We start from the raw sequence: 25918 nt of genomic DNA, 5'->3' as shown, positions 1-25918 counted from the left end.
GCTCAAAAACGTCCGTCGCTTTTCTATTTGTCACTGCTTTGCCTCTCCATCAAAATCCGCCTTTTTGGCAGAATCCGACTAGTCCTGCTCGACCGGGCTTGCTATTAAGGCCGAAAGTCTTCCAGCGGGTGGCGGGGTTTGAATCCGTGACCCCATGACCACTACAGTTCCGCCCTGCCAACTGCGCTACGACCCGTTGGTAGATCCGATTTTTTTTAATGAAGCTTTTTAATTTATTCTCCAGCTCCTTCCGTCCATGATTAAACGTTTCATATTTGACCGACATGAGTTTTAAGAAATTATTTAATTTTATACGGCAAAGTGGATAGAAAAGTTAGTGGAATGTGGTCCTACTTTTATATACTGATTTTATAATAAAATATTAGTGGAATAAGTTAGTGGAATGTAGAGTCTACTTACTAAATAGAGTAAAAGTGAAATGGAATATTTAATGGCGGACGAATGAAAAAGGAAAAATGAACATTTAATAATTGAAGGAGAGAATGGCCGACAGAGAGAGTACTATTTGATTACCAAATCTAATCTCGCTACGTTTAATTCATTAAATACATTTTTAAAATTTTATGCTCAACAAAAACGATTCAAAACACAAGACAAAAAGAGTAATAGTTCATGCGTTCATTTTAATTAAACGAGTGCTTTAAAAAAGTGTTCGCTAATAAATTTAATTGATGCGTTTAATCGCATATGGTGTTGTTTAGGTATGTCAGTCTAACTCAAAACCCACAGATCGACCCGAGTTATCCGGTAAAATCATAGGATTAGGGCCGGAAAATCGCAACCCATATTCAGAAGTGGGCTACACGGGCTAACCCGTTTGGGTCGGCGGGTTATACGGGCTGGCCCGGGTGGGTTGCAGGTTAGCCCACGGGTTGAGCATTTAATGTAAAATATAATTAAACTTTTGGATTATATACTTATACGAAGTATATTTGGTAATATCAATATTAAATATTGTACAACATTTGATATAAAGAATATATGGTAATTACGTCTTCTCTCTCAAATTAAGTTAGGGTTATATGAAATGCATGATTTCCATTTAATTGTAGTCAGATTCATGTGTGATATTAATTAAACGATATGTTTATCTATTTTGTTTCAATTTTCAATTGCTATTATTTTCTTTCTCTTGATCACTTTAATAATGCTTTACTATTTGCGATAATCTACTTTTTAATAATTTAGAATATTTGATTGGATAGAAAGTAACATATAAGACTACTATTGACCCGAATAGCCCGTGGGTTAGCTCGAAACCCGAAGATTTAGGGTTAGAGCAAAAAATTTATAACCCGAAAAATTTACAGCCCGAACATTCCACACCCAAATAGCCCGACAACCCGAGTGGATTGACCCGAACCCGAGCGGGTTAGCCCAATTGACATCCCTAGTGTTGTTTAATGGAAGACTAGTATTAACACCCGTGTTATGCACGGGTCATAAGATTTTAAAATAGTTAAAGCAAATTGTAAATAATTGAAAAAATAAATTAATATAATTATGTAGTACCACGTCAGCAGGCCCATCCCAGAACCTATTTCCCTGCAATGGAGAACCCATCCCAGAGTCTATCTCATTTCATTTCAAAAAACAAAAAAAAAAACATAAATATCTGAATAATATAAATAAAAGTACATAATAAATTCATTATTCGATGTATTACAATATTAGAAAACAAAATACAATGAGAAACGAATTTAAATAAAACATCAGCCCCTCCGTGACCAAAGTTCTTCAATCATATCACGTTGGAGTGCATGATGGGCTTCGGCTTGGCGCATGTCAACCTATGCCTGAAGACATTCATCATCGTTGTATTGTAGACCTCGGCGATGAGACTCACTTGCAACACACACCTACTACGCGCTCCCACATCTGGACAATGATGGGGTTGTTCTCGCCGACGTCGGAATAGGAATCCGAATCCGAATTGTGGGTGAAATTAAACATTTCTAGTGAGAAAAATTGTGAAGGAAAGCATGCGGGTGTGTGAAATGAAGAGGATTGAGGTATTTATATAAAAGAAGAAAATAAAAAAAAATTAATTTAAAAAAAATGAAAATCGGCTCCGCCATCGATCCGAGCCTCCACAACGGAGGCCTATCGCGGGTCGATGCGGAGCCGATAGAGGCATCGGCTTGGCTAATTTATAGGCAGAAGGGCGGAGGCGAAGGGAAAGGGAGATGGACCCATCTCCCTCCTCCACAATGGTGACCCATGGAAAGCGATGGGGGACCGATCTACGGCTCTGGAGATCGGCCCCCATTGTTAATGCCCTTATGTTGTTTTTCAACACGTAGAATATGGAAAAGAAATAATAGAAAAACTACTCCTAGTTATTTTATTAATCTAAATATTGATTGATTTCATTTTATCAAGAAGCAAAATAGCCACAAATATCATAAACTCTCTCTGAAATATATATTTCCCACTATTTTAAACTAAGGGCATGTGGTTGACAAGATTCTGTTTGGGAAAGTAATCTAATTCCTTAAATTTTAAATTCCTGTGTTTGTTTCGTTTTTAATCAAACTGGGAAAGTAATCAGAATCCGAGAACAAGGAAAGTTAGTACAACTTTCCAGGATTCTGAATCCTAACTTTTCTTAGGTATTCTTTTTCCCAGTTTCAAGATTCTTACTAGGGATGTCAATTGGGCTAACCCGCTCGGGTTCGGGCCAACCCACTCGGTTTGTCGGACTATTTGGGTGTGGGTTATTCGGGCTGAAATTTTTTTGGGTTATATATTTTTGGCCCTAACCCTAAATCTTCGGGTTTCGAGCTAACCCACGGGCTATTCGGGCCAGGAGTGATCTTATTTGTTTCTTTCTATCCAATTCGGTATTCTAACTTATAAAAAAAAACTGATTGTCGTAAAGTGAAGTATTATCAAAGTGATCAAGAGAAGGAAAATAATAGCTATTGAAAATTGAAATAAAATACATAAACATATCACTTAATTAGTAGCACGTGTGAATCCGAATACAATTAAATGGCAATTAAATGGAAATCATGCATTTCAAAAAGAGTTAAATAATATTCTTAATTGTATAACGAAAAAATAAATTCTAAGAAGTTAAAAAAGATAGTATAGATAATAGTATATCAAAAAATAAATTCAATGGAGTTTAATGTGATTATATGAGTACATATTATGATATTAATATACTCTATATTTCATTAACCCTAACTTTTGATTTGAGAAAGAAGACATTATTACCTTATATAGTTCATATGCCATATATATTTGATATATATAAGTATATAAACCCAAAATTTCATATTTTTTTTAAATGCTCAACCCATGGGCTAACCCGCAAACCCACCCGGGCCAGTCCGCATAACCCGCCAACCCAAACGGGTCAGCCCATATAGCCCGGTTATGTATTTGGGTTATAATTTTCCGGACCTAACCCTGTGATTTTACTGGGCTATTTGGATCGATCCGCGGGTTTCGGGCTAGATTGACATCCCTAATTCTTACATATTTAAGCAATATAGTATAGTTTTATTATTATTATTATTATTATTAATAATAATAATAATAATAATATTAATTATTATGTTTTAAAAATAATTTAAAATTATAAATTATACTTAATTTCACTATATTAAATAACTATAATTAAAACTATCATAATTATAACTATATTTTATAATAATTCATAATATTAATTAATAATTTATTAATATTTAAATTTTAATTATATAATATAAATTCTATAAAAAATAATAATTATTATATTTTATAAATTAATAATTAATCAATAATGTCATAGTGCAATTTTAATTTATAAAATTTATTCAATTATAATATCTGTAAATTTTATAATTATAATATAATAATTATTATATTTATTATTATAATAAATAAGTATACCCCATGTAACTATAATTATAATTATATTATTATATATTATGATCGATAATCCATATTTAAACTATCCATCGTAATGATAAATATAATAATATAATTATTATTATTTATAACTAATAATTTATTAAAAAATTACTATATTATTCTTTTTTATAAATAAAAAATAATAAGTATATTTTTAGTTTGGTGTTTAAATTAAGTATAAATTTAAAATCTTGATATTCTCCAAACACAGGAAAGTAAAGTTACTAGGATTCATATTCCCGAGATTCATTTTCCCAGAAATCATTTTCCTTGCCAACTTTACTTTCCCGCCAACTAAACATGGCCTAAAGTTATTTTTTCAGCTAATTTTAACAAATAGTGAATCCTTTTTGGATATCAATTAGGATATTCTTCTTCGTTTCCCTAAATTCTTAACAAATTCAACTTTCTCTTACTTTGACCCTTCTATTGGTAGGATCAATGTTTTAAAAATCGGACTGGACTAGCCGGTTCGACCGGTTTAATCACGAACTAGTAGGCAGTCCGGTCCGGTTCACCCCTAGAAACTGCCAACACGTTGAACTGCCATGGACCGGCGAAACCGGTCAGTTGGACCGGTCCAACCGTGAACCGAAAACTGGTTTTTTGCTTTACAAAATACTCCCTCCGTCCACGAATAAGAGTCCCATTTTTCTATTTTGGTTCGTCCACGAATAAGAGTCCCGGTTCAAAATTATCATAAATGGTAAGAGCATCCGCAGCGGTGAAGGCTGCGGTGCTCGTCCGTCCGTGCCAGCGGCACGACTCTACGACTCTGCTCTTAGCTAAGAGCACGTCCGTGCCACTGAGCAGCACACGTGGCGACACCTCATTCGCCAACAGCATAGTCGTTGGCTTATTAAAAAAAAATTTTAAATGCGAAATTAATTGAAAAAAATGTTTTTAAATAAAACAAAATATATTTTCCCACTTCCCAAAAAAAATATATCCGTTTTCTTCCCACTTTTAATTTATTTTTCAAAATTTTTTCCCCCAAAATTCACATTTTCATCTATAAATACCCCCACTTCAACACAAAAAAATCACATTCTCATCTATTCTATCAACATCTACATTCTCTCATCTTTTTTCCTCATACTCTCTCATCTAAATTCCCACCACACTACATGTCACGACCGCACTTTGCTAAGGATAGCGAAAGCGGGTAAATCGCGACTAATGGGGGATTAACGAAGCGGGGAAAGAAAGGGGGAAAGAACTTGTGAATATACTCGAAGGCCAAGTCGAACACTTCATAGAATAGAAGCCAAATGTACCATTTCATGGTCTTAGAACTAGAATGAACAATACATCAATAAATCAGAGTTCGAAGGTGAGATTCTAAGATGTCTCACTTCACAAAAGAGCAGCGGAATAAGTCCATACTAGACGACTTCGTGTATGAAGACACGAATCGTGAAAGATCCACTGGATTATTTAGTAGCATCGACTCCGATCATTTCTCTATCCTTTTGACGTTCAACCTGCACATTTATAAATACATGCAGGGCTGAGTACAGGAGTACTCAGTGGACACATGCCGAAAACAAAACTTACAATATATAGTTGTCATCCATCCACAGTATCGCACGGGGGTTTTTCTTAAAAGGCCCGAGCATACTAAATTCTCTGTGATCTTAAAAGTCTGACTGCAGTCTAAGTTCTTTCAAAATTTCTACCATATCTGTGAATCGTGTACCGTGAAGGTGGCCACCTTCAGCGGACACATCGCCGGCCAACAGCTGATGGCTCACGGCTCTCGTGCACTGTATTCCGAACAGGATTTGCGGTCCTATTGGGAACCAAATTCATTAAACTCGGGCTGGCATCGCCAAAAACCCACGGGCTACAACCCCAACAGATAGGCCTCAAAACAAACAATTTATGGCATGACAACACTTTAAAACAATCACTGCTTCATTTTGAGAAAAGATGATTTTTCATAATTTCACAAATATTTGCTTTATATCCACACTATAGTGCTGGATATTAAAAGAAAGCCCACCTGATATGCTTATGTCTCAACTCAATTACTCGCTTTGGCTTCACTCGCCCTTGAGCAATTTATCCCTTGAAAATAAATAGCGTAGCACGCTAATTAATACTTGAATTATTTCTCTCTAGAAAGAATGCATGTATCCTATTGGATAGCACCTACATCTCAGTTTCGGCCTATAGGATTTTCTTAATCCTACCTCGGCTTTACTACTCTGCAGAGTTTATTTATTCTCTTTATTAACTTGGAGAAATTCTATTTTCTCTAACTTAAATATTCGGGCACTTATTAATAAGAATAGGAATTCTTGGAAAGTCTCTTCTTAAATCCTTTTCTTCGGATTTTTCTTAAGGCCGCTCATGGCGTCGCGGGGCGACGCCTGTCGGCTTTCGCGTCTCCCACTTTACTACTTTATTTTCCCGGAATCTAAATAAATTATTTGGGAATTTATTCCTCGGCCTTCGAGCTCCAACTCTATTTTTCTCCATCTTTGGAAACTTAGTAAATCATTCGGGAATTAATTAATTGAGCTCCAACTCATTTCTTAAATTAAATCCCAACTTCTCATAATTTAACTCTCGGCCCAAACAATAAATCCACTGGCCCAGATCAATAGAAATTCCTTGGCCCAATTCTTAATTAACTACTAAGGCCCAACAACCATTTAAAACAAATTGGCCCAACTGCCAAAATTTAGAAATGGGCAGCCCACATTATACTCCCTCACCCATCGGTCAACTCTCTCTTTCTCTCCCACATTTCTCAAAATCATTCCCAAATGACTCTCTCTAAAGAAGAAAAAGCAGCGGCGACAGTCACTCTTCCATCTCCGGCGAATCGCCATCTCCGGCGTCGCCGGAGCCCTCTCCTTCTTCCCCTTATACATCTTCTCCCTTCAGACTCAATTATCTCAAAATTAGAAACCCTCTGTGAACAAGGGGACGGCGGCGGCTTCCCCTTCATCCCGGCGACCGGCGGTCTTCGCCGTCCTCTGTGTCGCCGTTCCCGTCACCTCTCGCGATTTCCACATCTCTTCTCCAAATTTCTCCCAGATTCGTCGAATTTCAAAATCCCTAAATTGGGAATCACATCGAAGAACCCGGCGGCATCTCCTTCTCGTGCTAGCCGCTGCTCCGGTCGGCGCCTCCTCTGCGTCGCCGGCAGCGCATAGCACGCACCGCCTATGCTCCCTTCCTCTCGGCGGGATCGCGCCTCACCTGCGTCGCCGGCGAATTCGCCTCGGCGTTCTCCGACGAGCGCTCTTCGTCCAGCGCCGGCGTCCTCGGCGAACCTAGCGGCAGAGAGGAGGCATCGCCTCCTTCTCCCTCTCTCAGCCGCGACCTGCAGCTGCTCCGCGGAGGTTTTCGGACTCCGTCGACGCTCTTCCGTCGCCCGGCAGCCTCGTCCCTGCTGCCGCCGTGATCCGCAGCTTCTCCGTGGAAGTTCTTCGGCTCCGTCGACACTCGCCGTCGCCCGGCAGCCCCTCCGCCTAAGCTAAGTCTCATCCCCCCCCTTCTACTCAATTTCTAACAATAAAAACGAAAGCTTGGGGCTCTCTAACGCTTATTGATTCGAACTTGGCTGCACTTAATCACTGGAAGGAGCTTGCTATTGTTTTTGCTACACTTAGTCTTGTTTATATGATTGTCATACTTGTGGTTTACTGATTTCGGAGTTTCCCATACTTGACTAAGCATTGGTATCATGTGTTGGTGTTTGGTTCTTTATGCTTGCTACTGTTATGACTATTCTATTGAGCTTCTATGAATCTAAGTTATTGGCTATCTATTGGTTGATCTACATGATGCGATGGAGATGGGTGTTGAGGTTGTTTACCTCACTTGTTGAACTTGTATCGGTGGTGGCTGTCCTTGCCGTCACCACTCGCTGCCCTCTCCCTCCTCCCTCGCTGCTCTTCGCGCTTGGTGTTGTGTAGAATTTGTGGTGATGGAATGTGGTGGTGGAGGAGGTGAGGAGAGGCTGCTTATATGGTGCTAAGCTATTGAAAGCTAGGTTTGAGACTTGGAGCCAAAGACTCCTATTTTGGGCTTGTTAGCTCTCTTACTTTCGAGCTTGATGATTGTGAGATTCTTGCCGTTTTGGTGATTGTGGCTGATTCCTTTGGCTGATTTCTCGGCCTCGATCGACGGGGAGATGAGAGTTTGTCTCATCTTCTATTTTTGGGCTTGTGTAGGAGCTCGCTCTCCAATGCCTCTTTGTCTCGACTCCCTTTTGATGTTAGAGGAGATGGTGACCAAGATTTTCTTACCTCATGCTATACTTTGTAGCTTACTTAGCTACATTACTCACTAAATGCTCCATCTCTTTATTTAGCTTGTGCTTCCCTCTCTCTTTACTTGTGTGCCACTTTCTAACCCCAATTTGGTGTAAACTTTGTAGGTACATGGTTGGAACTTTGGAGCCTTATGGGCTGAAAACCGAGAAGGATGGGGAAGAAGAAGAAGAGGGAATCTCATCCCACTATGCTTGCATTCTCATTCTTACTTCTAGCTTGGAGCCAAAGTCTTAGGTCTTGAGACCATTAGGATAGTAGTAGCTTGTCATTATTCACTCTTGTACCAAATAAAGATGTATGCACTTAAATACTTTATTCTCATGCATTTCTATTTCTCCAAACATTTTCACATTTCTCTAGTGAAAGTATTTCCTCCACTTTTATTCTTGAACTAAATTTTCTTGCACTTTATTTCCTCCAACGAGAATACTTAAATTACTCCAAAGTCGAATACAACGAGGAAAAGTACGATTACACAACTTCTAAGAGAAAATTAATTAAGCTACTAAATCCGATTTATCTCGAAAGAAAGGATCGAAATTTCCGGGGCGTCACACTACACAATGTCCGGCTCCGGCGATCATCCCTCCGGCAATCGTAGTTGGAACCACGATTGGTTCGACTCCGGCGAATTCCCCAGTCCGGAAACACAATTTACGGCCCCTCCTCAAACCCAAGGTTCGCAAGCTCCGGGTGGCTACCGTCCTTACCCGGTGCACGACCTAAACGCCTCCGGGTTCGGGTGGGCACCCGAACCCGGATCGGGAGGGAGCAACAGCTCTACTCCTACTCCTACTTCTGTTCCTACTCCTACTCCTCCTGTTCGTGGCACCCGCACCCCGTACTCCGGGTGAGATGATGGCGATGTTCAAAGCCTACTTGACAGTCTCCGAAGATCCGGAAGTTGGCACGAACCAGACCGGGGAAACGTATTGGTGGCGCATCACTCGTCTTTACAATGAAACCCGGCCGGAAGGAACCATCTATCGCAATGATAGTATGGTGCGCAATTGCATCTTCAGATGCAACGAGGCAATCAGTAAGTTCCAGGGGATTTACCTCCAGGAAGAGCGGTCGACGGGGAGCGGCACGAGCGAGCTCGACATCATCACTGCCTCCTTGGCGACTTACCAACGCACGGAGTTCAAACCGTTCAAGTACCTCGATTGTTAGCAGGAGGGGCGCCAACATCCAAAGTATAGGGGCGGCATAGTAGCATCCTCCTCCAGCTCCTCTAGCAAACGGTCGAGGTCGGTAGCCCTATCCGACGGCGCCTCCGATGATGTGGCTACCCAGCCTGCCGGAGCTAACTTGGGTAGCCCCGACGCTGGCCCGAGCAGTTCCCGCATGCCGCAAGGAAAGAAGAAGGCGACGACCACCAGCCGCCGCGCCTCGACTCCATCCGCCCCCGCCCCCGCTCCCTTTGTGCCTCCTCCATCCCCGAACAACATGTTGTGGACCCTCTTGGGTCAACTCTATTTGAACGATACGTCTAAGATGACTCCAGATCAACTTGCAACACATGAGCAAATGATCCAGGGTCTCAAGAGGCAATTGGGGTTAGAGGACTAGTCTTCCACGTGTGTAATTTTTATTTTCTAAGATTTTAATTATGTATTTTTATTTTTTAGTATTTTAATTATGTCATTTTTATTTTTTAGGATTTTAATGTAATTTTTATTTTTTAATGTATTTTTATAATGTAGAAATGTTTTTAATAATTGGAGTATTTAAATTGAATAATAGAATGGTGGGACCCTTGAGCTTGTCCTTAGCTAAGAGCACGGATGTGGGTGTTGTGCTCTTAGCTAAGGACAAGGAGTAAAAGTAGGTCCGGGACCACTTCCGTGCTCTTAGCTAAGAGCACGGATGGGGATGCTCTAAGGAGACCTCACATTCCACTAACTCATTCTACTCACATATCATTTAAAACTAATATATACAAGTGGGACCCCTATTCCACTAACTTTCTTCCACCCACTTTTATTAACATTTCTTAAAACCCGCGCCATTTAAAAATGAGGCTCTTAATCGTGGATGGAGGGCACATTCCACTAACTCATTCTACTCAGATATCATTTAAAGCTAATACTCCCTTCGTCCCAGATAATTCGACCCAGTATTCCATTTCGGACAGTCCCACATAATTTGTCCCACTTAACTTTTACCATTTTTGGCAGTGGACCTCATATTCCACTAACTCATTCCTACTCACGTTTTATTATAAAATTAATACTTTAAAAGTAGGACCTACATCCCACCAACTTTTTCAACTCACTTTCCATTAGATTTCTTAAAACCCGTGCCGAATCAAAGTGTCCCAAATTATCTGGGATGGAGGGAGTATATACAAGTGGGACCCCTATTCCACTAACTTTCTTCCACCCACTTTTCTTAACATTTCTTAAAACCCGCGTCATTTAGAAATGAGGCTCTTAATAATCGTGGACGGAAGGAGTATATCTCAAAATTTGTTGTTGGTAGGACTTGAACTCATGACCTCTACACTAGATACCAACACCACTCCACCATATGGCCATTTTGAAATAGTTTGAACATCTTGTACACTAAAAATGAAACTTTTATCCACCTAAACTAATAATTCATTTTAATTTTATATTCTTTCAAGAGATGGTTAATTATAAGTATATTTTAATTATGTTTTTACAAACACTAAATTTTAATATGAATTTGTAATTATACATAAATTTAATATTTTTTATATGTAAATATAATTTATTATTACTTAATATTAATAACTTCATTGTATATATTTAATGTATACACTAACCATTAATATTAATATTTTTAAGTAAAATAACTAATTATTCATGTGTAATTATATATTTTCGTTCAATAATAAACTTTTTTAATTATAATGAATTTATCTAATTATATATTAAATATTAAATTATTTTAACTACAACAACTAATGAATCATATATTTAATTTTATTTACCAACAAAAATATTTATGAAATTTTGTGATTTACTACATAATTTTCATATTTATATTTAGAACTAAAATATAAGGTTAATATTTTTGATACATTATTAATTATATGTAAATTTAATATATTTTGTATATTGTGAATTTAATTTTGTGTGTTTGCAATAGTAAAACGGTTCAACTAGTGATTGAACCGGTTGAACCATGAACCAGTAGATTCGCCCGTTCACTGGTCCGGTTCTTAAAACATTGGGTAGGATGAATAAGTGTGTGGTATAAAAAGAAAAAATGTGTTGTTATGTATTTTAAATTGGTAAAGTAAGAGAGAGAGATAGATAGAGAAAGTTTTTTTTTAATACTGTTAGTGGAGAATGAGTCTCACCTCATTAGAGTGAAAAGAGTTTTTAAAATTGAAATGTTCATATTTTTTTGGACGGACGAAAAAGAAATAGTGCATATGATATAAAACACATATGATATAGTATTTTATAAGAAATATGGTTACTTAAATTTAAAATAGTAATAAGTGACTAAGTGTCATTAAGATGTATTCATTATTGCTATCGATTTAGTTATTGTTGGGATATGTACATTTTATTAGTATATACTATTAAGAGCATTAGCAATGGAGGGCCGATGGGAGGGCCTTCCCCATCGGCCCACCATAGTGGAAAAGGGGCCGTCGTGCGCCCCCTCCCTCTCTCCCCATATGGCCGATATATCGGCCCTAGCCGTTGAGAAGGGCCCTCCGATCGGCCCTCCATTGTGGAGGAAGTGCCGCCGGTCGGCCCTCTCACCTATTTTTATTTTTTTTTTCATTTTTTTGATTTTGTTTTTTATTCCATTTCTTCCACTATAATTACAACCTACCATTCTTCACGTTTCCACACCAACATCTTATCTTCTATCTATTTCAATACATTTTCTCTCTCTAGTAAATTTAATCAATGTCTTCCGGTAGCGATTCCGACGATGAAGTCATAAACCGAGTGGTGCCGCGCGTGCTTGCAAGGGCAGCCCGACGTCAGGAAGAAGCGAACCAGGAGGCGATTCCAAGGCCAATCCATCGCCGTCAATCGGTCGACCGTGACCACACTGAGGCACACAACTGGCTCTACACGGATTACTTTGTCGAGGACCCATGGTGGGGCCCGACGGTTTTCCGTCGGCGTTTCAGAATGCGGCAAGAGCTATTCCTGCGCATCGTTAACAGGTTGTCGGCGCGTTACCCGGACTTCCAACAGCGTTGGGAAACCATCGGAAAGCCTGGATATTCACCTCTGCAGAAGTGCACGACTGCAATTAGGCAGTTGGGATACGGAGGATGTGCCGACATGTTCGACGAATATCTTCTCGTCGTGAACACAACTGGTCGCGATTGTTTGAAGAAGTTTTGTAAAGGCGTGATTGAGACTTTCGGCCCCACCTATCTGCGGAAGCCGACCGCACAAGATTGCCAGTTCTTGCTTGATTTGCACTGGAGGGTGCACGACTTCCCGGGTATGTTGGGAAGTATAGATTGTATGCATTGGCAGTGGAAGAACTGTCCGACCACTTGAAGAGGCCAATTTACGAGCGGGTTCAAGGGCACACATCCAACCATCATTCTGGAAGCCGTTGCCGATCAGCGCCTATGGATTTGACATGCCTACTTCGGTGTGGCCGGGTCGAACAACGACCTAAATGTCCTGCAGTCCTCGCCTCTGTTCAACGACCAGTGCCAGGGAATAGGCCCCTTGGTTGACTTCACCGCGAACGGCAACCGGCATCAGATGGGGTATTACTTGGCGGACGACATATACCCAAGTTGGCCCGTTTTCGTGAAGACGATTAGTTGTCCAACTGAGGAGAAAAGGAGTTATTTTGCTCAACGGCAAGATGCGCCGTGAAAGGATGTGGAGCGGGCTTTCGATGCGCTCCAATCGCGTTTTGCATTGATCAAAGGTCTGGCGCGATTCTTCTACAAGGGTGATATCACTGATATCATCTATGCCGCTATCGCATTGCATAACATGATAGAAGAGAGTGGAGATGAAGATGTCGCCGACGTCCCCGTCGAACACATTGCAAGCTCCAGCCACGGTGTCGCTAGAGAGTCCCACCGGCAGGGTGTCCCTCACGGATACGCCGAGCGTCTTCGGGCATTTGTTGATATACGCCAAAAAGAGGCCCACAATCGTCTACAACACGATATGATTGAAGAAATTTGGGGACGGAGGGGTAGGCACTGATGCTTTATTTTTATTTTTAGTTTTATGTAAAATTTGCTTCTCGTTGTATTCTATTTTCCAATTTTGAAATACAACAAAAATTTGCGTATTAATATTTTTGGTTCTTATTTATTTAATTTGATAACATATTAAATATAGAAGTGCTAAAAAATTAAAATAAAATGGTGATAATGTGGAAATGAAATGGAATGGGAGGGCCCTTCCATTGCAGGGAGATAGGCCCTTTGGACAAATGTTGATGTAGAATGGGAGGGCCCTTCCATTATGAATGCTCTGACAATTTAACCTAAATGAATATAATACTAATGAGATACTACACGATTATTAATTCAATTGTAAAACAAAATTATTTGAATTATTTTTATAAGGATTAAAATAGTCATAAATATCATGTTTAAAAAAAAAACATGAAGCTTAATATTATTAATTTTGATACCCCAATTTGGTTAGTAAAACTACATCCGCTCTAAAAAAAAATAGACTTATTTTTATCATTTTGGATGTCCACCAAAATTAAACTAATTTTAAATATTGAAAGTTTTATACAAATTTCAACCCTACACGTCATTCTAAATATGGATCCCACAATCCACTAACGCTACTTCCACGACATTTTCTTATTTCATACGTATATAAAGTAAACTACTCCCTCGGTCCCAGTTTCAGAGTCATGTTTTGCCATTTTTCATCCGTCTTAGCTTAAAAGTCCCATTAGAATTTGTCATATTTTGACATAAAATTTAAGCTCATTGTTGATGAAATTTACACTCAAATGCCATTACTTTCATAAAAATAAAACAAAACAAAATCTTAAACTTACAAAAAGTCAAAATGGTCCTACTTTCAACTACCTCACTTCAATTATTACACACTCAATAACCACTATCTTACTTCAATTATTACACGCTCCAACAATTTCTTAAAACCTGTGCCCTAACGAAATTTGCATCCTAAACTGGGACGGAGGGAGTATCACTTAAAATAACGATAACATTTTTGTGCATCTTATTTATTTTGAATAATGTGACAATATACACTACTCTTTGTATTATAAGAAGCAATACAAATTTTATGAGTTTAAGTTTAATTTTAAATAATTTTTATTTCATTTAATTCCATATTTTATTCTATAAACTTATTAGTATTATTTAATTAATTAAAGATTAACTAAAATATATTAAATATTGATGAAAATTGAAAAAGATTACTTCATCCTGTTATAATTGAACTTGCCAATTAATTTAGAGAAGAAGTATTTCAACAATAAATAAAATTTCAATTTTGATCCAAATAGAAGCCATCATTTCATTAAATAGCACAATTCCAATTTTAATTGAAGTAGAAGGCAAAATAATTGGTGTACTAATATTCTCCATAGATTAAATTTCCCTATAAACCCTAGGTGAAAAGCGGCGTCTCCTCCTCCTCTTTCAGTCTCTAGCCATCTCCCTCTCTCTCTCGACCGGCGGAACTTGCCTTGCATCAGCCATCCTCGCCGCCACGCCTTCCTCTCTTGCCGACGGCTCTGAATTTTCATATATAACAGTAAGCTCACATTTCTAAAGCTTTCACCTTATTACCTGCTTGATTTGGGGAATTTCGATTTTGTTGTTGTGGATTTTTATTATCCACCCATGTTATTTTGGTTTTGAAGGATATCAATGAGTAGTTGAAGGAAAATCGCATCAATCAGAATATCAGTCCACAAAAATAGTCCCCAAAATTGCAGCAGATTTAATTAATGGTGTGTTTAATACCCTTACAGACTTAATTAATCGCATCAAATTTTATAATTTTTCTAGAAAATAAGAAAAAATTAATTTGAATTTAAGATGATGCGCAGGCTAACCTCCATCGCCCTAAACCCCAACACCGCGGTGGCGGTCGGCGTCCGCCCTCTCTCGACTAAACGACCTACCAAAACCGGCGAGGAAGAGTGGAATGACGCTTGGGAAACTGCCTGGCTTCCTGACGATCTCTCGGGTAAATCCTCCCGCGCCCCATGGGAATCTGACGTCAGCTTCTCCCTCCCCACCGCCGCCGAAAATCCCCAAGCCGCAATTTCCTCTCCGCCGGAAGAAATTGACACCGAGACCAAGGCTTTCGTGGAGGATATGAACGATAATTGGGACCAGAGGAAGGGCAAATCGGCGAAGAAGGAATCTGATCGGATTGCGGCTTCATCTTCATCTTCTCCTCTCTACAGCTTGGACAATATTAAGAGGGATTATCGCCTGACAAAGCAGAAAATCCACGCCGGCCTGTGGGCCAAGGAGATTGAGAAACTGGAGGAGGCTAAATTGGGGAATTTCGTCTCCGGCGCCGACGACATCGAGAAATTGCTCGATAGTGCCTCCGAGTATGTTTTAATCAATTCTTCGATCATTTATTGAATTAAATTTGTCAGTAATCGGTAGAAATTTTGCTTAGGAATTGTCACTGTATGTTGATCTGAGCTACTTTGTTGAGTTACTTTATCTGCTAAAAATGCAATGAATTGTTGATCTACTTTGTTGAAATACGTTATCTGCTAAAAATGCAACGAATTGTTGAAGATATGATACTCCTTGTTAAATTATGTTTGCTATTGTAGACTAATTCTGGTTGATTGAAATTGAATATATGCAGGATATTTGAATCTGCAAATAATGATTTGGGAAGATCCACAATTGCTAGCTCCGAGCTCAAAAACAAGCCGGATGGATGGGAAACCACCTCGAAAAATCCAGAGGGTAATGTGTGGGACATGTCACAGAGGGAAGAAGACATCTTGGTTCAAGAGTTTGAGCGTCGCATTGCCTTCAACAAGTTTCAGGTTGTTACCACCATTGAAATACCAAAATATGGTTTAGGATTTCATGTTTTTTTGTGTGTTGTTACGTCATTTGATTTCCACTGTCTTTGAATGGATTTCAGATTGCAAGCTTCATAAAAACGCACATATTTAGCCGAAGGAGGCCTGTAGATGGATGGAAATACATGATTGAAGTTATAGGCCCGAATGCAAAGAAAGGGAAGGGGAGTGTCGCAAGGATTCCTAGTGTCTCAGATGAATCAACCCAACCTTACAGAGAGGAGAAGCTTCCTCTTGCAGGTACTTACACCTCCCAAAAAAGACGATGAACTTGCATTCTATTGCCAAGTCCGGTAAGAGCTTGCAGTTACAACTTAGAAAGCAAATAGGAGGAAGATTTTGATAGTGGCTTCATCAATGTGATATGCTGTTTCTATAACAATGTGAGTTTGAATGTTGTCCAGATAGAAAAATCATAAACACCAATTGGTAGTGAAATGAAATTCATTCTCGAATTCCCAAATTCCTCCGGTTTTTGTTGGTTAGATTTGGTGTCTAAGACATTGACAATGTGATGGATTATTGTGTGAAAATTAATTAGACCTACTTTGTTGAGCACTCGATTCTAGTTTATCAAAATCTTACCCACTGGCTATATTAGTATAAAGTAAAGAAGTAAGAATCGAATCCCACAAGAAATGATGGATGGATGGATTCTGAACAGCATGTACAAGAATATTGTACCTACTACAACTAGAAATGTAAACATGGTGTACGATAAGGGAGTTGGTTTTTTAATTGACATAAAGTTAATGACTTAATGCTCATTCGGTTTCATAAGAATATACACTTTGACACTTCTATTGGTAGGATGAATAAGTGTGTGGTAAAAAAAGAATAAAAAACGTTTTGTTATGTAATTTAAAATATTAAAATATTAAGTAAATTTTTTTAAACCAAATTCCATTTGTTATGCAATTTAAAATTTTAAAATATTAAGTAAATTTTTCTAAACCAAATTCCAAGTGTGACGTCCAAATGGAAAACTTATGCTACTTTATTCGTCCCATAAAAATATACTAAAAGGGATGAGATATGTTTTAATACATAATTGATAAAGTCAGAGAGAAAGAGAAAATATGTTGAAATAATGTCATGAATGGTGAGGCACATACTCCCTCCGTCTCGGATAATTCGTCCCAATTTTCTATTTCGGTCCGTCACATAATTTGTCTCATTTTACGTTTTATCATTTTTGGTAGTGGACTCTATATTCCACTAACTCATTCCTACTCACATTTTATTATAAAACTAATATATAAAAGTAGGACTCGCATTCCACTAACTTTTTCCAACTCACTTTTCATTACATTTCTTAAAACTCGTGTCCGGTCAAAATGGGACAAATTATTCGGAACGAATGGAGTAATTGATAAAGAAAAAAAAGGAGAAAAATTACCATAAATAAATGTGGAATATTTCTACGAGACGCGGATGAAAAAGGAAATTCAGTATATTCTCTGGGACAGAAGGAGATATGGAGTATGTCAAAAACCAAATAGGTCAAATTCAAATCAAAGGCATCTCAATTAAAATTGATCGAAAAATTAACTTCACGAGAAACTAACATATAGTAGTTCAAAATTTTTGGTATTTATACCATTTTTTATTAATTTTGGAAAATAACAGATTTTGTAGAAATTTCATAATTTTTGTGGTTTTTTTCCTCCTTATCAAAAATAACAGAAGTGATTTCAATACATATAAAAATGAATAATGGGATAAAATATGTTGGGTGGCCCCCCTAATCAATTTTTATACGCGCAGATTAGTATGCTATCTTCTGTTATTATTAATTTATTCTAGCATAATACTTCAAAATATATTTCCCTAAACAAAATTAGGAACATGGTAAAATATAGCCGATAAAAACGTCCACATTCAATGAATCTGCATAAAACACCTCTTCTTAGCTCCCTATTAAATCCAATATAGTAATTCAATCTCCCGCAGACTCAGAATCCAAAATTAACAAATTTACCTCCAAATTTCATTCGCGTTAACCAGATACGACAATGGCATTTGCTGTCACATCTTCACCTCTTCACACTTCTTCTTCTTCTATTGACCAAGCTAAAGGTGACGTTTTATTTTATTCAATTCCTCCCCAATTCTCGTATTTTTAGTAGTACTAACACTTGGTGATCCTTCTCCACAGCCGCGCATTTCGGTGCATTTCAGCCGCTGGATCGGCTCAATTCCGCGGCAACGGCCCTGAATTTCTCCACCAGGCGCTGCTCCGTGACTCCCTTGAATGCCGAACCGAATCGGAATGAGTCTATCGTCTCCGCCGCGGCAGCCGCATCTTCCACTCCTGGTGCGTGCATTTGATTTCCTAAATGCTGTAGAGTTTTGATTTGACGAATTCGCATTTTTTATAGGTCTATTGAATGCAGCAGAGGTTGCCGGACATGTGGAGGGAGAGGACTATGGAGAATTGGCGAAGGAGCTCCAGAATTGTTCGCCGCTTGAGATTATGGATAAAGCCCTTGAGAAATTTGGAAACGATATTGCAATTGCCTTTAGGTAATACTGTTATTTAATTGAGCGGTTAATTTGATTGTAGTTTCCGATAACTATTCAATTATCAACCGTTTTTTTTACCTGAGCATTGCAATTTTCATGGAAATGTTGAAGCCTGTTTGAGGATTTCCAGATTTTACTTCAAATTTGAGGTTAGAACTCTTGATACATGTTTTTGGTGATAAATGCTAAATATTGCGATTGCCTTATGGGAAATGGCAGTGTGAATCTTAATAATCTGACTTCATAATCATGTAGATTTAGGAATTGTAGACTGTTTCTACACTAGAATAAAAAGCTCAGGCAAAATTGGAGTTCTGAAGCTTTGATCCTACAGTTTCTTCTTTGGATGCATCACTCATTTGTTCTCAAATATCACTAGAAGGCTAGGTTTCTGTTTATTGCGTTTATGATCTTGAGGAGGTCTTGTTTGCCAAGACACCCCATTACAGGTCTGAGCTCTGTTTGGTAAATAACATGTATCATAGTGAGGTTGAATGGTTGATTCATTAGTAAAGTTGAGGTGCTCACCAGTTGTTTACAGTTTGCAATTTTCTTTATATTTTGGTGTTTGGGGTTTCTTCGTATGAGATTAAATCAGATGAAATTTGCAGTGGTGCAGAAGATGTTGCTTTGCTCGAATATGCACATTTAACTGGGCGACCATTCAGGGTGTTCAGCCTGGATACTGGGAGGTTGAATCCCGAGACGTACCGATTCTTTGATGAAGTTGAGAAGCACTACGGCATCCACATTGAGTACATGTTTCCTGATGCTGCTGAAGTTCAAGATTTGGTTAGGAACAAGGGTCTATTCTCGTTCTATGATGACGGGCACCAAGAATGTTGCCGTGTGAGGAAGGTTAGGCCCCTGAGGAGGGCCCTGAAGGGGCTACGTGCATGGATAACTGGCCAGCGCAAGGATCAGTCCCCAGGTACCCGGTCAGAAGTCCCTGTAGTCCAGGTGGATCCTGTTTTCGAGGGGCTTGATGGTGCGGAAGGCAGCTTGGTGAAGTGGAACCCGGTAGCGAACTCCAAGGGTGACGACATATGGAGCTTCCTCCGCACCATGAATGTGCCCGTGAACTCCCTGCACGCCAAAGGCTACATCTCGATAGGATGTGAGCCGTGCACGAGGGCGGTGCTGCCCGGCCAGCACGAGCGAGAAGGGAGATGGTGGTGGGAGGATGCCAAGGCCAAAGAGTGCGGGCTGCACAAGGGCAACATCAAAGAGGAGAACGTGAACGGAAGCGCTGTGCACCCTAATGGAACCACGCCACACGCTGATCTCTTCTCTAGCAACAATGTGGTGAGCCTGAGCAGGCGTGGGATTGAGAATCTGCTGAAGCTGGAGAAGCGGAGTGAGGCTTGGGTGGTGGTGGTGTACGCACCATGGTGCAGATTCTGCCAGGCGATGGAGGAGTCGTACGTGGAGTTGGGCGAGAAGCTTGCGGGATCAGGAGTGAAGGTTGCTAAGTTTAGAGGCGATGGGGGAGAGAAAGCATTCGCACAGGAGCGTCTGCAGCTGGGGAGTTTCCCTACGGTGCTGTTGTTCCCGAAGCATGCTTCGCATCCGGTGAAATATCCATCGGAGAAGAGGGATGTCGACTCCTTGCTGGCTTTTGTCAATGCCCTTGAGTAAAATTTTGTCTATGCTTTGTAAGAGAGAGGGCATGGATTTGGATGGTATAAGCTTCTGTACCAGTCTGCTCACTGGTAGAATACAGTAGTTAGTATTTTCAAGGCTCATTTTTGTATCTTGTGATTCAGGTAGCCAATGATAAAATCTCACTTCACATTGTGAAAGATTCATTATTAATGATTTCGAAGTAAAAATATAAGTTTTTTTTTTTCAAATTAGTATATCACTCACGAAATTTCCCTTAAATCTAAATCAATGAGATAGTTAAGAAAAATATCAAAAATATGATAATTTTAACTACAGTATTTCTTAATTACAAGATTGACCAAAATTCATACCGCGGTCATGGCCATCTTTTCAAATTTCAGGCCTCACATCATCTCAAAATTTGATGATTTCAACTTTGGGACAAAATCAAAATTAATCGAAAATTTATGAATTGTCCTATCAAAGTTTTTTAAATTTATGTACTACTCTCATTCATGCATCAGAATATAATATCTAAAAATAAATACTCCATGCGAGGACAAAAGTTATCTCAAGGATCCAACCTGGAATTTCAGTAGAATCCCAGGGCTAAATTTCAAATTTTCAGTAATTAAAATCCCCCTACCCCACCCCCACCCACGTAACTCCAAAATATACTCTACCTTTTTCACCTCTTTTGGAAAGTACTATTTTCTCCTTCTAATTTCCATTTACTTTCGGGACACAGTCCAAACTTTACGCCGACTTCCTCGTGGAGTGTATTTACAGAGAATATATCGTTGTCGGTAGACAAGGTCATTATCGTCATTTCCAATTCAAAAAGTTACCATTTTCAAATCTACTACTAGCAAACTTCACTCCTTCCTCTCACTCAACAATGTCACTCCAAATCACCCCCAAATTGCTAAATCTCTGCAAAAACCCTAAATCGAGCTTCAGCTGACACGGAAGCCAGAGATGATTCAAGGAGCTCATTCATTTCTGCAATGGAGAATCACAATACACTTGCTCATCTCATTCCTCTCCTCTTCCTCCTCCTGTCTCTAACTGCGCATCTCCTGCCCAAATCAGCATCTGCAGGTAGAATTGAAAATCGATCTCATCGATAACGAATTTGCGAGACTAATGCGTTTCCGTTTGCAGAAGTAATCAAGGCGCAGCAAGACAAGGAGCCGTTTGTGGGGGTGAACATCGGCACGGACGTTTCGAATCTGCTGCCACCTGCGGATTTAGTCGCGTTCCTCCAGCTGCAGAAGATAACTCATGTGCGCCTCTACGATGCGAATGCGGAGATTCTCAAGGCGCTTGCGAAAACCAAGATTAGAGTCGTCGTCAGCGTGCCGAACAACCAGCTCCTCGCAATTGGCTCCTCCAACGCCACCGCCGCCACCTGGATTGGCCGCAATGTCGCCGCATACTTCCCCCAAACCCTAATCACCGCCGTCTCCGTAGGAGACGAAGTCCTCACCACTATCCCCGGCGCCGCTCCTTTGCTAATGCCGGCAATTGAGTCTCTCTACAGCGCTCTCGTCGCCGCAAATCTCCACACTCAGATCAAAATCTCCACCCCCAATTCTGCCTCAGTGATTCTCGACCCCTTCCCCCCTTCTCAGGCCTTCTTCAACCAGAGCTTGAGCCCTGTTCTGACCCAGCTTCTGCAGTTTCTGTCGAGGACGCAGTCGCCACTGATGATGAATCTCTACCCTTACTACGTCTTTATGCAGAACAAAGGCGTCGTGCCGTTGGAGAATTCTCTCTTCAAGCCGCTCACGCCGTCGAAAGAGATGGTCGATCCCAACACGTTGCTGCACTACACCAATGTCCTCGATGCCATGATAGATTCGGTCTACTTCTCTATGAAGAATCTCAATGTCACCGATGTGGCAGTGCTCGTCTCCGAAACCGGCTGGCCTTCGAAGGGGGATTCGAAGGAGCCCTACGCCACAGCTGACAATGCCGACACGTTTAACTCCAACTTGATCAAGCACGTTCTTGATCACAGTGGCACGCCGTTGCACCCGGAGATCACTTCCAGTGTCTACATATACGAGTTGTTCAACGAGGACTTGAGGTCGCCTCCTGTCTCGGAGGCCAACTGGGGTCTGTTCTATGGGAATTCGACTCCGGTCTACTTGCTTCACGTGTCGGGGAGTGGGACGTTTTTGGCGAATGACACTACGAATCAGACGTACTGCATAGCCACGGAGGGCGTTGATGGGAAGACGCTGCAGGCTGCTCTGGATTGGGCGTGTGGTCCCGGGAGGGCGAATTGCTCAGAGATTCAGCCCGGGGAGAGCTGTTACCAGCCTAACAATGTCCATAATCATGCTTCCTATGCGTTTGATAGCTATTATCAGAAGGAAGGGAGGTCCTCTGGTTCTTGTGACTTCAAGGGTGCTGCCATGGTCACCACAACGGATCCTAGTGAGTGTTTTTCGTCATCATTAATGTTTCATAGCATTTTCATTGTGTCACAAAGATGAATTAAGTCTATGGATACTCCACTTCTTGCTGGTAATGATTTGTGCTTACTTAGTTGAAGCTTGTGGGAAATGTGGATGAAATTGGGGAAACAAATTGCTGGTGCTATGGATTTTTTGGGTCTGAAAAAATCTTTATTATTGCTGCTGTAGTGGGAATTATTAGTGCAAAAGTGACCTTTTCCGCATCCTGTCTCACATAGTTCAAAACGGGACATATGTTGGGACATAAAATCACATGAAATCCTGCATTTTGTTTGGTCTGTTTTGTGATTCTTGTTGGCAAATAGTCCATTTGGATAAAATCTTGAATGGTAAAACACATGTTAGAATATAATCACATGAAATCCTGCGTTTTGTTTGGCTTGTTTTGTGATTCTTGTTGGCAAATATGTTCCTTTGGATGAATTCTTGAACGGTAAAACACATGGTAGAAATCGATCGTCTTTGCTGGTAAAGTAAAAGTAATATGGTTAAATGACATTTGTGGCTCCACTTGCTTCGTCCATTCTCAGTCCCATCGGTTCGTCTACTGAAACATACTTACACCCTTTTGTGGTGATGCTTGCAGGCAGCGGGAACTGCGTATTTCCTGGAAGGTATGCACTCTTTTTATATGCATTTTCGGTACTATATCTTTCGATTTTCCTTCACAATCCATTGATAAACAGCAATACATCCCTAGATACCAGTATCATACAATATTAAATCATGTGGTAATGACATGTATGTGCAACTGCTGCAGCAAAATTGTGAGTAATAGGACAAATGAGGTAGTGAACTCAACGCAGGCAAGTGGTGGTGACAGGGTGGTGGGCTTGGACTTAACTGCGGCGACAGTGGTGCACATGCTCTCTGGTGTCCTCACCTGCTTGTTTTATTGCTCATTCCTTTGATGGCCATTTAAGTGTAGAGAGGGTATAATAAAACTAGTTGTCTCTTCTGCCTTTTGCTCATAATAAGTGCAATTTTTAGAATGATTCTTGCTAGCTATTAGTACTACCTTTTAGAGGGTAGTCCCTTTAATTCTTTGATGCTTCTTTTGTAAAAAAAAAACTATTGTAACCTAGTTTAATTTATTTGGAAAAAGGTCGTTTCTTGAATGTTTCATGGATTTGGATTAGTGTTGCCTTTGTCTTGTCAAGTCTTTTTTTTCCTAATGTTTTGTTCATGGATTTGTTTGTTTTAGTATTTTCGTAGTGAATATGAGGAGAAACTGACCCGTGTCGGGTATGGTTTTCTCGTATATGTTGATTATATATTTGAAAGTGATGTCTTAACACATGAATTTTAATGTATTTAAAATTTTCCAAGAAATTTACGATTTAGTCCAGTCTAGGAATACATGGATTTAAGATAAGATCTCTCTGATTCTGCACGATAATTGATTTTCCCCAAAATTAAAATGGATTGATTATATTTTAAAATTTGAAATTCAACAATTTCAGTTTATAGTTTCAATTTGGATTTTTTATAGAGCATGAACTTTCATCTTTTTTCAACTTTCTAGCTTCAGTTTTGATTTTTATTTTTTATAGGAGCATCCACAATATAATGCTCAACTCTAAACTTTTTAGTTTATAGTCCCAACTTTTAGAAAATTTTCATTTTTAATTGTTTATAAAATAATTTTGGCGCCAAAAGCATGATTCAAAGTCCTAAGTATGTATGACATCATTCACATCCACATCATTAAATAAAAACAACGTAATCATTCTTGTAGTAGTGTATGTATGATGATTGAGAGTTGAGACTGTTTATTTATCAGAGTGAACCCCATAAATGGTCTCTGGACAATGAGTTTATCTTGAAAATGGTCTATGGACTTTAAAATATCATCAGTAGTTCCTGAACTAAGGGTTAATATAAAAAACGGTCTTTTTGTACTGTTTCGAGACAAAAATGCCCCTTTGAGGGGTTTTGGAGGGTTTGGGTAATTTGATCTTTTTACACTTTTAACATTTTAAATCTGATATTATTTTAGTTATTTACTAAATCTGATATTATTTTGAAATTATCATTCTTCTTCCCTTTTGTCATCCTTCACTTTGTTTCTTTATTTCAATATTAGATTTAATTTTAAAAAATTAAATTTTAAATTTATGTTTTTAAATATATATAATTTTTTTTTAATTATAAAAATTAATAAATAACAAAAATTAATAGTCATAATCAATATTTAATAATGTCTAATATTTAATCAATAAGATATGACAACGCCTTAATTTTAATCAATATTTAATAGCTTTAATTATAAATAGATCATATAACACGATTTATTCTGAAATAAATATGCATCTAATGTAAGACTAATATAATTTTCCTTTATTAATTTGAAAACAATCAAAATGACTAGAAAATTTCAACAAAAATACTCCTATATAAAATTTTTAGTCAACTTCATAAAATTCAATCATAAGCAATTATAACAACCGAACGAAGGCTAAATAGCTCTTATTTTTCTATCATGATTTATATTATTTTTCTGTACTTCTTCAATTCAGCTGAATATTATATTAAATAACAAAAATTAATAGTTATAATTAATATTTATAGTGTCCATGAATTAATAGTTTTAATTAAAAAAAAATTGATATTTAAAAATCAAAATTTAAAATTTAATTTTATAAATTAAATCAATATTGAAATAAAGAAACAAAGTGAAGGATAACAAAAGAGAAGAAGAATGATAATTTTGAAATAATATCAGATTTAGTACATAACTGAAATAATATCATATTTAAAATGTTAAAAAGTATAAAAAGATAAAATTGTCCAAACCCCTCTAAAGGGCATTTTCGTCTCGAAACAATGCAAAATGACCGTTTTTTACATTAACCCTTAGTCCAGGGACTACTGGTGATATTTTTAAAGTCCAGAGACCATTTTCGAGATAAATCTATAGTCTCTGGACCATTTTTGAAGTTCACTCTATTTTTTAACAGTAAAAATGAGTTTTACTCAGATTTTCACACCCTTTATTGGTTTTCATTCATTTTGATGCAAAGAATAATCGATCTTCCTTTTAATTGAAGT

The 25918-nt window shown here is 38.7% G+C and overlaps 4 protein-coding genes across 4 annotated transcripts; all 4 read left to right on the top strand.

Moving 5' to 3' along the window:
- The first annotated feature begins 12112 nt into the window (after positions 1-12112).
- On the top strand, positions 12113-12724 carry LOC148931691 (uncharacterized). The gene has a single exon (XM_089064859.1). It carries the CDS (start codon positions 12113-12115, stop codon positions 12722-12724), a length of 612 nt encoding a protein of 203 aa, XP_088920985.1.
- Positions 12725-14749: 2025 nt separating this feature from the next.
- On the top strand, positions 14750-16713 carry LOC125202959 (mucin-like protein). Its single transcript, XM_048101347.2, has 5 exons — positions 14750-14941; positions 15051-15140; positions 15229-15755; positions 16025-16211; positions 16313-16713. The coding sequence occupies exons 2-5, from the start codon at positions 15138-15140 to the stop codon at positions 16517-16519; spliced, it is 924 nt and encodes a 307-aa protein (XP_047957304.2). The 5' UTR covers positions 14750-14941; positions 15051-15137; the 3' UTR covers positions 16520-16713.
- Positions 16714-18181: 1468 nt separating this feature from the next.
- On the top strand, positions 18182-20629 carry LOC125187933 (5'-adenylylsulfate reductase 3, chloroplastic-like). The gene is made up of 4 exons (XM_089063904.1): positions 18182-18329; positions 18409-18567; positions 18632-18776; positions 19388-20629. The coding sequence occupies exons 1-4, from the start codon at positions 18266-18268 to the stop codon at positions 20412-20414; spliced, it is 1395 nt and encodes a 464-aa protein (XP_088920030.1). The 5' UTR covers positions 18182-18265; the 3' UTR covers positions 20415-20629.
- Positions 20630-21263: 634 nt separating this feature from the next.
- On the top strand, positions 21264-23985 carry LOC125204340 (O-Glycosyl hydrolases family 17 protein). Its single transcript, XM_048102973.2, has 4 exons — positions 21264-21482; positions 21546-22826; positions 23454-23481; positions 23628-23985. Exons 1-4 carry the CDS (start codon positions 21389-21391, stop codon positions 23776-23778), a joined length of 1554 nt encoding a protein of 517 aa, XP_047958930.1. The 5' UTR covers positions 21264-21388; the 3' UTR covers positions 23779-23985.
- The last annotated feature ends 1933 nt before the right edge of the window (positions 23986-25918 follow it).

This window comes from Salvia hispanica, chromosome 2 (genome assembly GCF_029641045.1).
Source record: "Salvia hispanica isolate PSC_SH4W2 chromosome 2, Shi_PSC_v1, whole genome shotgun sequence".
In the NCBI taxonomy this organism is placed as follows: domain Eukaryota; kingdom Viridiplantae; phylum Streptophyta; class Magnoliopsida; order Lamiales; family Lamiaceae; genus Salvia; species Salvia hispanica.
Note: the sequence above shows the minus strand (reverse complement) of the source record. Positions and strands in the feature narration are given on the sequence as shown.

Bases quoted from the DNA above. Each gene is read 5' to 3' on its own strand.
- LOC125204340 (XM_048102973.2), top strand. From the start codon at position 21,389: ATGGAGAATCACAATACACTTGCTCATCTCATTCCTCTCCTCTTCCTC. The intron at 21,483-21,545 runs GTAGAATTGAAA...TTCCGTTTGCAG, and splicing joins GCCCAAATCAGCATCTGCAG to AAGTAATCAAGGCGCAGCAA. The intron at 22,827-23,453 runs GTGAGTGTTTTT...TGATGCTTGCAG, and splicing joins GGTCACCACAACGGATCCTA to GCAGCGGGAACTGCGTATTT.
- LOC125202959 (XM_048101347.2), top strand. The intron at 15,756-16,024 runs GTATGTTTTAAT...GAATATATGCAG, and splicing joins TTGCTCGATAGTGCCTCCGA to GATATTTGAATCTGCAAATA. The intron at 16,212-16,312 runs GTTGTTACCACC...AATGGATTTCAG, and splicing joins TTGCCTTCAACAAGTTTCAG to ATTGCAAGCTTCATAAAAAC.
- LOC148931691 (XM_089064859.1), top strand. From the start codon at position 12,113: ATGTCTTCCGGTAGCGATTCCGACGATGAAGTCATAAACCGAGTGGTG.
- LOC125187933 (XM_089063904.1), top strand. From the start codon at position 18,266: ATGGCATTTGCTGTCACATCTTCACCTCTTCACACTTCTTCTTCTTCT. The intron at 18,568-18,631 runs GTGCGTGCATTT...CATTTTTTATAG, and splicing joins AGCCGCATCTTCCACTCCTG to GTCTATTGAATGCAGCAGAG. The intron at 18,777-19,387 runs GTAATACTGTTA...TGAAATTTGCAG, and splicing joins GATATTGCAATTGCCTTTAG to TGGTGCAGAAGATGTTGCTT.